This window comes from Bubalus kerabau, chromosome 11 (genome assembly GCF_029407905.1).
Source record: "Bubalus kerabau isolate K-KA32 ecotype Philippines breed swamp buffalo chromosome 11, PCC_UOA_SB_1v2, whole genome shotgun sequence".
Lineage (NCBI taxonomy): Eukaryota > Metazoa > Chordata > Mammalia > Artiodactyla > Bovidae > Bubalus > Bubalus kerabau.
In genome coordinates, this window is record NC_073634.1 from 32,575,680 (window position 1) to 32,589,820 (window position 14,141).

General features: G+C 45.1%; 1 protein-coding gene and 1 long non-coding RNA gene across 2 annotated transcripts in view; one reads left to right on the forward strand and one right to left on the reverse strand.

Annotated features, from left to right (window-relative positions):
• Positions 1–1,217: 1,217 nt before the first annotated feature.
• On the reverse strand, positions 1,218–2,765 carry LOC129623038 (uncharacterized). Its single transcript, XR_008700265.1, has 3 exons — positions 2,694–2,765; positions 1,913–1,961; positions 1,218–1,384 (listed from the first exon to the last, which is right to left on the reverse strand). It is a non-coding gene; the product is annotated as an uncharacterized LOC129623038 (long non-coding RNA).
• An 867-nt stretch (positions 2,766–3,632) lies between these two features.
• MSH2 (mutS homolog 2) overlaps positions 3,633–14,141 on the forward strand; it is a 90,268-nt gene continuing 79,759 nt past the window's right edge. The window contains exon 1 of the mRNA XM_055540026.1: positions 3,633–3,907. Coding sequence (XP_055396001.1) covers positions 3,697–3,907 — 211 coding nt within the window. The 5' untranslated portion in view covers positions 3,633–3,696. The remainder of the gene's footprint in view (positions 3,908–14,141) is intronic.

Consider the following 14,141-nt stretch of genomic DNA (forward strand, 5'->3'; position numbering starts at 1 on the left):
CCAACCCAGGGATCGAACCCCAGTCTCCTGCACTGCAGGCAGATTCTTTACTGACTGAGCTACAAGGGAAGCCCTCAACTGATAAACAAATACCTAATTCAATGAATAAGTGAAAGACATAGTCTGGGTGGGGGGAAACGCGATGATAAACAGTATCAGATCAGATCAGATCAGATCAGTCGATCAGTCACATCCGACTCTTTGCGACCCCATGAATCGCAGCACGCCAGGCCTCCCTGTCCATCACCAACTCCTGGAGTTCACTGAGACTCACGTCCATCGAGTCAGTGATGCCATCCAGCCATCTCATCCTCTGTCGTCCCCTTCTCTTCCTGCCCCCAATCCCTCCCAGCATCAGAGTCTTTTCCAATGAGTCAACTCTTCGCAAGAGGTGGCCAAAGTACTGGGGTTTCAGCTTTAGCATCATTCCTTCCAAAGAAATCCCAGGGCTGATCTCCTTCAGAATGGACTGGTTGGATCTCCTTGCAGTCCAAGGGACTCTCAAGACTTCTCCAACACCACAGTTCAAAAGCATCAATTCTTCGGGGCTCAGCCTTCTTCACAGTCCAACTCTCACATCCATACATGACCCCAGGAAAAACCATAGCCTTGACTAGACGAAGCTTTGTTGGCAAAGTAATGTCTCTGCTTTTGAATATGCTGTCTAGGTTGGTCATAACTTTCCTTCCAAGGAGTAAGCGTCTTTGAATTTCACGGCTGCAGTCACCATCTGCAGTGATTTTGGAGCCCAGAAAAAGTCTGACACTGTTTCCACTGTTTCCCCATCTATTTCCCATGAAGTGATGGGACCAGATGCCATGATCTTCGTTTTCTGAATGTTGAGCTTTAAGCCAACTTTTTCACTCTCCTCTTTCACCTTCATCAAGAGGCTTTTGAGTTCCTCTTCACTTTCTGCCATAGGGTGGTGTCATCTGCATATCTGAGGTTATTGATATTTCTCCCGGCAATCTTGATTCCAGCTTGTGCTTCTTCCAGCCCAGCATTTCTCATGATGTACTCTGCATATAAGTTAAATAAGCAGGGTGACAATATACAGCCTTGACATACTCCTTTTCCTATTTGGAACCAGTCTGTTGTTCCATGTCCATTTCTAACTGTTGCTTCCTGACCTGCATACAGATTTCTCAAGAGGCAGGTCAGGTGGTCTGGTATTCCCATCTCTTTCAGAATTTTCCACAGTTTATTGTGATCCACACAGTCAAAGGCTTTGGCATAATCAATAAAGCAGAAATAGATGCTTTTCTGGAACTCTCTTGCTTTTTCCATGATCCAGCGGATGTTGGCAATTTGATCTCTGGTTCCTCTGCCTTTTCTAAAACCAGCTTGAACATCAGGAAGTTCACGGTTCACATATTGCTGAAGCCTGGCTTGGAGAATTTTGAGCATTACTTTACTAGCATGTGAGATGAGTATAAAGGCTTTTAAAAAAAACATAAAATATTTTCAAAGCTATTTCATTTAATCCTGACATCACCCTTGGTGTTATTATTATCGTGTTGCCTTCCTCTGCACTCACTATTTATAATGTGTATGGGGAAAGGGGAGAGATGGATGGCACTTAGGCTAAGGTTATCAAAAAGGAGTGGTTGTTGTGATACACAGTTCATTCATTTACAGACATCTCCTGTGTTCCTCATATGTGCCAGGTTCTCTGGCACACAGATAGTTAAACTTACAGAATCTGGAGCCTGAACTCTAGCTCAATCACTTACTATTAGTTCTGGATTTTGGGGTAAGCTACCTCACATTTCTTAGTTTCAGTTTCCTCATTGTAAAATAAGAATAACAATAGTTCTTAACGCTTAGAGTTGCAAAAATTAAAACGTAAAAATAAAAGTTAATAAAATGCTGATAACATTGGCCTTTATCATTAAATAAATATAATACTCACCTGTGTTCTTTCCAAGTGTTTGGTAAGAGAAACAGGTAAACAGATATTTCTAAAACAATGTAGCAAATATAATATGGGTATGAATATGAGTAAGGGAAAGATTGAAGGCAGGAAGAGAAGGGGACGAGAGATGAGATGGTTGGATGGCATCACCAACTGGATGGACATGAGTTTGAGCAAGCTCTGGGAGTTGGTGATGGACAGGGAAGCCTGGCATGCTGCAGTCCATTGGGTTGCAGAGTCGGACACGACTGAGGGACTGAACTGAACTGTTGAATAAGATGGTACTTCAGAAGATAACTCAACTAATTACACCTGGAGGGAATGGACTTCTTTCAGGTCTGGGCACTGAAGAATGACCAGGAGTTTGCTACACAAAGGGCAGGGAAGGACCATTCCAGAGCAGAGGGACAAGTTTGTGTTAGGTATTGAAAGGTAAGGGGAAGTTTATTACTGCAGCTGGAAGAGCTGGTGTGAAAGGAGGGAACACTAGTAGGAGATGTAGTCAGCAGTCTGATAGCTCAAACTTTCTCTACTTCTGAAACTATTTGAATTTTAACATTTAGGTCAGTGGTTTCTAAACCGAGCTGACTGTCAAGAATTTCCAGGGAGCTTTCTTAAAAGATCCCAAAAACCCACCTTCAGAAATTCCAACCCATTAGGTGGGGGTGGGGCCCAGGAACAACTTCGAAAAGCTCCTGGGGGTAATTATGCACCTTTGAAACAGGGTTTGGGACAGATTTCATGGGGGGAAGGGTGATCAAACAGGTGAGTGCAATACCTTTTGTTAGGCAGGTAACTGTGCAGGATGTATCCTGACCTCCTTCCTTCAAGTCTTTGCTCAGCAGTAAAAAAAAAAAAAAAAAAAAATCCAACCCTCCCCACCCTGTCCTTTATACCTAAACACTTACTTCTAACAGTTTACTTACTATAAGTTTGCTGCTGTTTTAGTTGCTAAATCGTGTGCAACTCTTTTACGACCCCATGGATCCTCTGTCACTGGATTTCCCAAGCAAGAATACCGGAGTGGGTTTCCATTTCCTTGTCCAAGAGATCTTCCCCACCCACGGATCGAACCAACGTCTCCTACATCACCAGGCAGATTCTTTTACCATTATCTGAATACATTCATTAGAATATAAGCTCAATAAAGACTGTGATTTTTCTCTTATCTTTACTAATCCTCAGATCCTATGTCTGGAGCATATTAAGTTTTCTGTTTTTGAATGAATGAATCAATCAAAGAGTGAAGTCTTGGCTAGGATGGAGTTTGCTTAAAAAAGAAAACGGAGGCAGCTGGAAGGAGAGGGGCATAGGTTAAAAAAAAATACTGTGATACGAAGGCTAGTTTTTCCTTGCTTTCAAGTTTCTTTTTGATTTCACTCTCTTGCTTACGGGTACATAATAAACTCAAAACCAGCCGGAACCTCCCATCTGACCTCTTAATCTAGCTCTTCCTCCACCTGGTACCCACGCCTGTGCAGCCCAGAAAACCCGGAGACCTAACCCTTTCAACGATGGGCGTCTGCCACGGTCGGCGCGCGACCTAGGCTCACGCATGCGCATTATACAGAGTCACCAGCGTGCGCGGGAAGCTGGGCCGCGTCCGATTATGATTGGCTGTCGGGGCGCACTCCCACCCACAGAGTCGCAGTGCTGGATGCTGATTGGGTGCCTCCGCAGAGGCCGGACGCGCTTGGGGGGCGAGGGAGGGGAGGCGGGAAACATCTTGGTGGGTGCGGGGTCGTGCAGTTCTCTCGGGCGGCTGGTGGAGAGGTTTCGAAATGGCGGTGCAGCCGAAGGACACGCTGCAGCTGGATAGCGCGGCCGAGGTCGGCTTTGTGCGCTTCTTCCAAGGCATGCCGGAGAAGCCGACCACCACAGTGCGCCTTTTTGACCGGGGTGACTTCTACACCGCGCACCGGGAGGACGCGCTGCTGGCCGCCCGCGAAGTGTTCAAGACCCAGGGGGTGGTCAAGTATATGGGGCCGACAGGTGAGGGCGGGAATGGCGCGGGCTCGGGTCGGGGGGAACCCCGCAGAGTGGCTCCTCTCAGGAAGTGGTACGGTGTCAGGCCGGGAGGCCCGGGGGCGGGGACTCTGGTGTTTCGTGGGGGCACTGCGCGTGCTCCGGTCCCTGCGTGGCCCAGAGGGGCGCCACCCGCCCCCTGCCCTGCCTCCGCCCTAAGTCTGCCCCTCGGCAGTTGCCCCGGATCAGAACTAATAGCGATCGCTGTGTGCCTGGCTTCATGCGAGGCGTTTGAACACATTGTTCTATTTTTTTTTTTTTTTTTGCAGTCCGCGTGGGTGTCTGCTTCTCAGCCCCCGCCTTGGCGCTGTGGATCTCATCACAAACGCTGCCAATCCTCGTTATCACAAATGTCAGTCCAGGATTGAAATTTAGAATAGAAAGGATTTAGGGAGACCGTTTTATGTCACCAGTGTGTTTTTACCTGTTGGCCGAACGTGATTTATATCGCTGTTCAGCGCAGGGACTTATAATGTCTACAGTTGCTAGGCAGTATTGGTGGTCGGGACCTTGAACTCTGGAGCCAGATTGCCTGGATTCAAGTCTTAGCCCCTCCTTTTACCAGCTGTGTGTCCTTGAGTTAGTCTTGGATGTCTGTGACTCCGCTCGGAATTCAGCGCCCTCGGTAACCCACCCCCATTTCTCTAGCATTCTCTCTCCCTGGAAAGCTACTACAAACTTCTCACCCTCTTGTGAGTTAGATGTTCTAAACATCTTGTTTTATTTTAATCTTTTATCCCTGACTCTTTTGTGAATGAACATTCTAGGAGGAGTAAGGAGTTGCAGGCTTTAGACCTGCCTTTGCCATGTGCAGATGGGATGTTACTGACGAAAGATGTTTAATTCAGCAGATAGACACCTTGTCAGGCAGGGTTCTGGACACTGGGAGTACATAGATCAAAAGGCAGTATCGCCACCTTCACAGAGCTCCCTCTAGTGGATGTTTGTGTGCTTAGTCTCTGGATGTGCTAGGCTTTGTCGCTCAGTCCTGTTGAGAACTCTTTGCGACCCCATGGACTGAAGCCCAACAATCTCCTCTGTCCATGGGGATTGTCCAGGCAAGAGTACTGGAGTGGGTTGCCATGCCCTCCCAGGGGATCTTCCCAATCCAGAGATCGAACCCAGGTCTCCCACATTGCAGGCGGATTCCTCTGAGCTCCCAGGGAAGCCCCCTTTAGTGGAGAGCAAGGCAGAAATCTCATTCCAGTTGAAGACCTGTGGAAGATGCTGCAGAACAAGTTACAGACGAGGCGGAGACAGGGTTGCCAAAGACTGTACCTGGCAGAAGAGGCATTACAAGAAGCTAAATTTCACTTGAGTCTTGAGAAACCCTGTACCTGTCAGCAGGAACTTCCTTTCCCCACAGTTTTCCGAAACACAGGCAGCCACAAATCTGCTTTCTCTCTCTCTAGAAACACTGGTGTTGAGTGACTTCTCTCACTTAACATTTTCAAGTTTCATCTGTGTTATCAATCCTTCATTACTTTTTATTGCCAAATATTCCAGTTGTATGGATGTACCATACTTCATTTAATCCATTTTTTAGTTGATCCATATTTGGATTATTTTTTGAACCTATATTTTTAATGTCATCTATATCCATTCTCTCCTTCCCTGTTGTGCCAGTGAAGAGAGGAGCCTTTTGCTGTGGTCTGGATCCCATCTCCTCTTCTCACAGATGGCTTTCTGTTGATCATTTCTTCTCTTTGGTTCATTCTATTGGCATTTAGTCTTCATATCCTTTTGGCTGCTTTTCTCTGACTCTAAAACAACTAGTGATACATTATTATAATAAAGCCCTGCTAGTTGGGTTAGTACCTAGCTTCAATTTATTGATGAGAAATCTGAGTCCTTAGAAAACAAAGTTCCTTATCCTTTGTCTCTTTTGCTGTCAGAACTCAGCTTAGAAGGCATCTCCTGGAAACCTTTCTTGACTCCCATTTTAAGGCTGCCTGGTTAGCTGCCCCTCTTAGGTGTTCCCTGCCTTAGGACCTTCTTACCAGTCTCTGCCTCTGAATTCCAGTCCCTGGTACGGTGCCCACATGTGAGTGAAAGTCACTCAGTCATGTCCAACTCTTTGCGACCCCATGGACTGTACAGTCCATGGAATTCTCCAAGCCAGAATACTGGATTGGGTAGCCTTTCCCTTCTCCAGGGGATCTTCCCAAGCCAGGGATTGAACCCAGGTCTCCCACATTGCAGGCGGTAGCAGACACATCATCAGCTGAATGAAGATGGGGGTTCCAAGTTATTCTTGAGGCGGAGAATCTTGTACCAACCTGAAGTTTTTTCTTCTGTCCCAGATGGAGGCTGGGTAGCTTTCTCTTCCAGCTCCCCTTCAGTTTTTCTTCCTGGCTTTCAGACTTAAAGCATACAGCTAAACTCTTCACCAGAAACAGAGTAACCATACATCTGGTGCTTATCTGTAAACAAGACTTAAAATGCATTGCCACATCAGTGTGTCACTTGTTTGAGAGAAGTAGTATCTTTGGAGGATAACAGTATCTTTGGAGATGGTTTGACAACCTATCTGGAGATTAGTAGTAGAGGAAGTGTGAGAGGCCTTGGGGGGAGGGGAATCACCTCATTTGCCTCTTGACCCCACTTTTAAGAAATCTGCCCTGGGGACTTTCCTGGTTGTCCAGTGGTTAGAACTCTGTGCTTCCACTGCAGAGGACACAGGTTTGACCCCTGGTCAGGGAACTAAGATCCCTCATGCTGCTTGATAGACAGCCAAAATAAGGCAGTGCTGTCGTGAACGTGTTTTCCTGTTGAGTGTGTCTATAGAAAGACAGGATTGCTCTGCCTCCGCCCTTGGCCAGGCAGCTAACTTTGATGTGCAAATAGATGTAATAATAGAGAGTGTTGGGGCTTGTGGATCCGAGAGTGCTTGTTCATGTGTGCTAAGCATTCAAATTCCAAATCAGTGCTGGCCAGACAAGTATGCTGGCACATCCCACTAGGCTGATTTAAGAATTGTTTCGGAATTATGTGCCAGACCAGTGTTTTTTTTCCTCTCTCCCCAGAAATTTTTTGCTGAGTTGGACTTTATGTTTTCCCTTCTAAATTAAAGGATGATATAACAGTGTTTTGAAGCTCATTGCTCTATTTATTGCAAGTCGTTGACCGATAACTACAGTGCGTTTATAAACATCTCTGGGAGAAATTCCTCTCTAATTTTGTATTGACTGTGGTTCAGTGCTTTCCACGAGCAAATTTTATGATAATAATTCATCATATGAATAATATTCAGTGTAGTTTAGTTGCTCAGTCATATCCAGCTCTTTGCCACCCCATAGACTGTAACCCACCAGGCTCCTCTGTCCATGGAATTCTTCAGGCACAAATACTGGAGTGGTTACCCATTCCCTTCTCCAGGGGAATCTTCCCGACCCAGGGATCAAACCCATGTGTCCTGCTTTGCAGGCAGATTCTTTATCATCTGAGCCATCAGATCAGATCAGTCGCTCAGTCATGTCCGACTCTTTGCGACACCATGAATCGTAGCACGCCAGGCCTCCCTGTCCATCACCAACTCCCGGAGTTCACTCAGACTCACGTCCATCGAGTCAGTGATGCCATCCAGCCATCTCATCCACCGTTGTCCCCTTCTCCTCTTGCCCCCAATCCCTCCCAGCATCAGAGTCTTTTCCAGTGAGTCAACGCATGAGGTGGCCAAAGTACTGGAGTTTCAGCTTTAGCATCATCCCTTCCAAAGAAATCCCAGGGCTGATCTCCTTCAGAATGGACTGGTTGGATCTCCTTGCAGTCCAAGGGACTCTCAAGACTCTTCTCCAACACCACAGTTCAAAAGCATCAATTCTTCGGTGCTCAGCCTTCTTCACAGTCCAACTCTCACATCCATACATGACCCCAGGAAAAACCATAGCCTTGACTAGACGAAGCTTTGTTGGCAAAGTAATGTCTCTGCTTTTGAATATGCTGTCTAGGTTGGTCATAACTTTCCTTCCAAGGAGTAAGCGTCTTTGAATTTCATGGCTGCAGTCACCATCTGTAGTGATATTGGAGCCCAGAAAAATAAGGTCTGACACTGTTTCCACTGTTTCCCCATCTATTTCCCATGAAGTGATGGGACCAGATGGCCATGATCTTCGTTTTCTGAATGTTGAGCTTTAAGCCAACTTTTTCACTCTCCACTTTAACCTTCCTCAAGAGGCTTTTGAGTTCCTCTTCACTTTCTGCCATAGGGTGGTGTCATCTGCATATCTGAGGTTATTGATATTTCTCCCGGCAATCTTGATTCCAGCTTGTGTTTCTTCCAGTCCAGCGTTTCTCATGATGTACTCTGCATATAGGTTAAATAAACAGAGTGACAATATACAGCCTTGACGTACTCCTTTTCCTATTTGGAACCAGTCTGTTGTTCCATGTCCAGTTCTAACTGTTGCTTCCTGACCTGCATACAAATTTCTCAAGAGGCAGATCAGGTGGTCTGGTATTCCCATCTCTTTCAGAATTTTCCACAGTTTATTGTGATCCACACAGTCAAAAGCTTTGGCATAGTCAATAAAGCAGAAATAGATGCTTTCTGGAACTCTCTTGCTTTTTCCATGATCCAGCGGATGTTGGCAATTTGATCTCTGGTTCCTCTGCCTTTTCTAAAACCAGCTTGAACATCAGGAAGTTCACGGTTCACATATTGCTGAAGCCTGGCTTGGAGAATTTTGAGCATTACTTTACTAGCGTGTGAGATGAGTGCAATTGTGCGGTAGTTTGAGCATTCTTTGGCATTGCCTTTCTTTGGGATTGGAATGAAAACTGACCTTTTCCAGTCCTGTGGCCACTGCTGAGTTTTCCAAGTTTGCTGGCATATTGAGTGCAGCACTTTCACAGCATCATCTTCCAGGATTTGGAATAGCTCAACTGGAAGTCTATCACCTCCACTAGCTTTGTTCATGGTGATGCTTTCTAAGGCCCACTTGACTTCACATTCCAGGATGTCTGGCTCTAGGTCAGTGATCACACCATCATGATTATCTGGGTCGTGAAGATCTTTTTTGTACAGTTCTTCTGTGTATTCTTGCCATCTCTTCTTAATATCTTCTGCTTCTGTTAGGTCCATACCATTTCTGTCCTTTATCGAGCCCATCTTTGCATGAAATGTTCCTTTGGTATCTCTGATTTTCTTGAAGAGATCTCTAGTCTTTCCCATTCTGTTGTTTTCCTCTATTTCTTTGCATTGATAGCTGAAGAAGGCTTTCTTGTCTCTTCTTGCTATTCTTTGGAACTCTGCATTCAGATGTTTATATCTTTCCTTTTCTCCTTTGCTTTTCGCTTCTCTTCTTTTCACAGCTATTTGTAAGGCCTCCCCAGACAGCCATTTTGCTTTTTTGCATTTCTTTTCCATGGGGATGGTCTTGATCCCTGTTTCCTGTACAAGGTCACGAACCTCATTCCATAGTTCATCAGGCACTCTATCTATCAGATCTAGGCCCTTAAATCTATTTCTCACTTCCACTGTATAATCATAAGGGATTTGATTTAGGTCATACCTGAATGGTCTAGTGGTTTTCCCTACTTTCTTCAATTTAAGTCTGAATTTGGCAATAAGGAGTTCATGGTCTGAGCCACAGTCAGCTCCTGGTCTTGTTTTTGCTGACTATATAGAGCTTCTCCATCTTTGGCTGCAAAGAATATAATCTGATTTCGGTGACGACCATCTGGTGAAGTCCATGTATAGAGTCTTCTCTTGTGTTGTTGGAAGAGGGTGTTTGTTATGACCAGTGCATTTTCTTGGCGAAACTCTATTAGTCTTTGCCCTGCTTCATTCCGTATTCCAAGGCCAAATTTGCCTGTTACTTCAGGTGTTTCTTCCTACTTTTGCGTTCCAGTCCCCTATAATGAAAAGGACATCTTTTTTGGGTGTTAGTTCTAAAAGGTCTTGTAGGTCTTCATAGAACCGTTCAACTTCAGCTTCTTCAGCTTTACTGGTTGGGGCATAGACTTGGATTACTGTGATATTGAATGGGTTGGAAATAAACAGAGATCATCCTGTCGTTTTTGAGATTGCATCCAAGTACTGTATTTCGGACTCTTTTGTTGACCCTGATGGCCACTCCATTTCTTCTGAGGGATTCCTGCCCGCAGTAGTAGATATAATGGTCATCTGAGTTAAATTCACCCATTCCAGTCCATTTCAGTTCGCTGATTCCTAGAATGTCGACACTCACTTTTGCCATCTCTTATTTGACCACTTCCAATTTGCCTTGATTCATGGACCTGACATTCCAGATTCCTATGCAGTTTTGCTCTTTACAGCTTCGGACCTTGCTTCTATCACCAGTCACATCCACAGCTGGGTATTCTTTTTGCTTTGGCTCCATCCCTTCATTCTTTCTGGAGTTATTTCTCCACTGATCTCCAGTAGCATATTGGGCACCTACTGACCTGGGGAGTTTCTCTTTCAGTATCCTATCATTTTGCCTTTTCATACTGTTCATGGGGTTCTCAAGGCAAGAATACTGAAGGTGGTTTGCCATTCCCTTCTCCAGTGGACCACATTCTGTCAGATCTCTCCACCATGACCCGCCCGTCTTGGGTTGCCCCACGGGCATGGCTTAGTTTCATTGAGTTAGACAAGGCTGTGGTCCTAGTGTGATTAGATTGACTAGTTTTCTGTGAGTATGGTTTCAGTGTGTTTGTCCTCTGATGCCCTCTTGCAACACCTACCGTCTTATTTGGGTTTCTCTTACCTTGGTCGTGGGGTATCTCTTCATGGCTGCTCCAGCAAAGCGCAGCCAATGCTCCTTACCTTGGACGAGGGGTATCTCCTCACCACCGCCCTTCCTGACCTTCAACGTGGGATAGCTCCTCTAGGCCCTCCTGTGCCCTCAAAGCCAAGGTGTTGGGTTGGTCCTCCCGGCCACCACCCCTGGCCTCGGGCATGGGGTTGCTCCTCCCGGCCGCTGCCCCTGGCCTTGGGCTTAGGGGGGTGGGGTAGCTCCTCCTGTTTGCCACCCCTGGGAAGTCCATAAATAATGTTTCTTATGTATTCAACTGGATGAGCCAGTAGGTTGTCCAATAGTTCTGCTTTGCATGGGGACTAAGAGGGCTCCTGGGGTGCTGGACTTTCAGTGGTAAAAGTTGGCGAGTCTTGGGCAAAGTGGGATAGGTGGGATAGGTGACTACCTAATCACCCTATGTGCTAGGCAAAAACAGGAAATAGTTTAAATGGGGCCTACCATTCCACTGAGGTTCTGGTCCTGAGTGAGTCTTAATTGGGAGAAGTGAGACTGTTGCAGCCTGGGTAGATCTTATATCTCTCATATGCCTCTTGAGAATGTGAGTATAGGCTTTGCTGAAGGAGTAACATTCAGAGTAGACGTAATTTTCATGCAGCTTGCTTTCTACATGCAAGGTAAAGAAAGGTAGTCGATTCAAGTCTGTAAAAATGTGGCTGTGTTTTACTTACTGAGTTGAAAACTGGCAACCTAAATAATGTTTTCTTAAAAGTTTGAATTAATTGCCTATATTTTAAAGATTGGGTGGTTTCATGAAAACATTCAGATTTTGAGCTTCTTTTGAAAATTCTGGGTAGTTGGAAACTGGGCAGATTAGCAGTGGCTTGAGTCCAGTGGCTGCTCCCTCTGACCTAGCGAGTCTAGCTTTTCCTTTTACCTTGTGCTTTCCTCATTTTGTCACAGTTCCCACATTTGAAGTCATTTGTCATCTGTCAGTTGTGTTCTTCCTTTGGCTTTCTCTGCTCATTTGATACCCGCCTGGTCCCTGTACCTGGTCCTGGATTAGATCATAAGAAATGTTCTAGGGAATAACTTTAGAGAGGCAAGATTTGAGCCCGTTTTCAGGGTGTCTGTGGCAGCGGAGGTGCTTGTCCACTGCTTATGTAACTAGTAAAATGATATTGAAAGTATCAGCTCTGTCTTTTTGTAAAAAATAATTGTATTATGTCATTTAATTAATTTGTATTTGTATTTAATATTTGTGCTTGATACAGTCTATTGTTAAATTTAGGTTAAGTCTCTCATAAGATTTAGAGTTGTCAGAATAATCTGCATGTATATTCTTTTTTTAAATTTAAATTTATTTATTTTAATTGGAGGCTAATTACTTTACAATATTGTACTGGTTTTGCTATACATCATCATGAATCCACCACAGGTGTACACGTGCTCCCCATCCTGAACTCCCCTCCCAGGTCCCTCCCCTTACCACTCCTCTGGGTCATCCCGTGCACCAGCCCCGAGCATCCTGTATCCTGCATCGAACCTGGACCTGGTGATTCATTTCACATATGATATTATACATGTTTCAATGCCATTCTCCCAAATCATCCCACCTTCTTCCTCTCCTACAGAGTCCAAAAGACTGTTCTATACATCTGTGTCTCTTTTGCTGTCTCACATACAGGGTTATCGTTCAGATCAGATCAGATCAGTCGCTCAGTCATGTCCAACTCTTGTGACCCCATGAATCCCAGCACGCCAGGCCTCCCTGTCCATCACCAACTCCCGGAGTTCACTCAGACTCATGTCCATCGAGTCAGTGATGCCATCCAGCCATCTCATCCTCTGTCGTCCCCTTCTCCTCTTGCCCCCAATCCCTCCCAGCATCAGAGTCTTTTCCAATGAGTCAACTCTTCGCATGAGGTGGCCAAAGTACTGGAGTTTCAGCTTTAGCATCATTCCTTCCAAAGAAATCCCAGGGCTGATCTCCTTCAGAATGGACTGGTTGGATCTCCTTGCAGTCCAAGGGACTCTCAAGACTCTTCTCCAACACCACAGTTCAAAAGCATCAATTCTTCGGTGCTCAGCCTGCTTCACAGTCCAACTCTCACATCCATACATGACCACTGGAAAAACCATAGCCTTGACTAGACGAAGCTTTGTTGGCAAAGTGATGTCTCTGCTTTTGAATATGCTATCTAAGTTGGTCATAACTTTCCTTCCAAGGAGTAAGCGTCTTTGAATTTCATGGCTGCAGTCACCATCTGTAGTGATTTTGGAGCCCAGAAAAATAAAGTCTGACACTGTTTCCACTGTTTCCCCATCTAGTTCCCATGAAGTGGTGGGACCAGATGCCATGATCTTCGTTTTCTGAATGTTGAGCTTTAAGCCAACTTTTTCACTCTCCACTTTCACTTTCCTCAAGAGGCTTTTGAGTTCTTCACTTTCTGCCATAAGGGTGGTGTCATCTGCATATCTGAGGTTATTGATATTTCTCCCGGCAATCTTGATTCCAGCTTGTGTTTCTTCCAGTCCAGCGTTTCTCATGATGTACTCTGCATATAGGTTAAATAAACAGGGTGACAATATACAGCCTTGACGTACTACTTTTCCTATTTGGAACCAGTCTGTTGTTCCATGTCCAGTTCTAACTGTTGCTTCCTGACCTGCATACAAATTTCTCAAGAGGCAGATCAGGTGGTCTGGTATTCCCATCTCTTTCAGAATTTTCCATAGTTTATTATGATCCACACAGTCAAAGGCTTTGGCATAGTCAATAAAGCAGAAATAGATGCTTTCTGGAACTCTCTTGCTTTTTCCATGATCCAGCGGATGTTGGCAATTTGATCTCTGGTTCCTCTGCCTTTTCTAAAACCAGCTTGAACATCAGGAAGTTCACGGTTCACATATTGCTGAAGCCTGGCTTGGAGAATTTTGAGCATTACTTTACTACGTGTGAGATGAGTGCAATTGTGCGGTAGTTTGAGCATTCTTTGGCATTGCCTTTGGGATTGGAATGAAAATGGACCTTTTCCAGCCCTGTGGCCACTGCTGAGTTTTCCAAGTTTGCTGGCGTATGGAGTGCAGCACTTTCACAGCATCATCTTCCAGGATTTGGAATAGCTCAACTGGAAGTCTATCACCTCCACTAGCTTTGTTCATGGTGATGCTTTCTAAGGCCCACTTGACTTCACATTCCAGGATGTCTGGCTCTAGGTCAGTGATCACACCATCATGATTATCTGGGTCGTGAAGATCTTTGTTGTATAGTTCTTCTGTGTATTCTTGCCACCTCTTCTTAATGTCTTCTGCTTCTGTTAGGTCCATACCATTTCTGTCCTTTATCGAGCCCATCCTTGCATGAAATGTTCCCTTAGAGTCTCTAATTTTCTTGAAGAGATCTCTAGTCTTTCCCATTCTGTTGTTTTCCTCTATTTCTTTGCATTGATCCCTGAAGAAGGCTTTCTTATCTCTTCTTGCTATTCTTTGGAACTCTG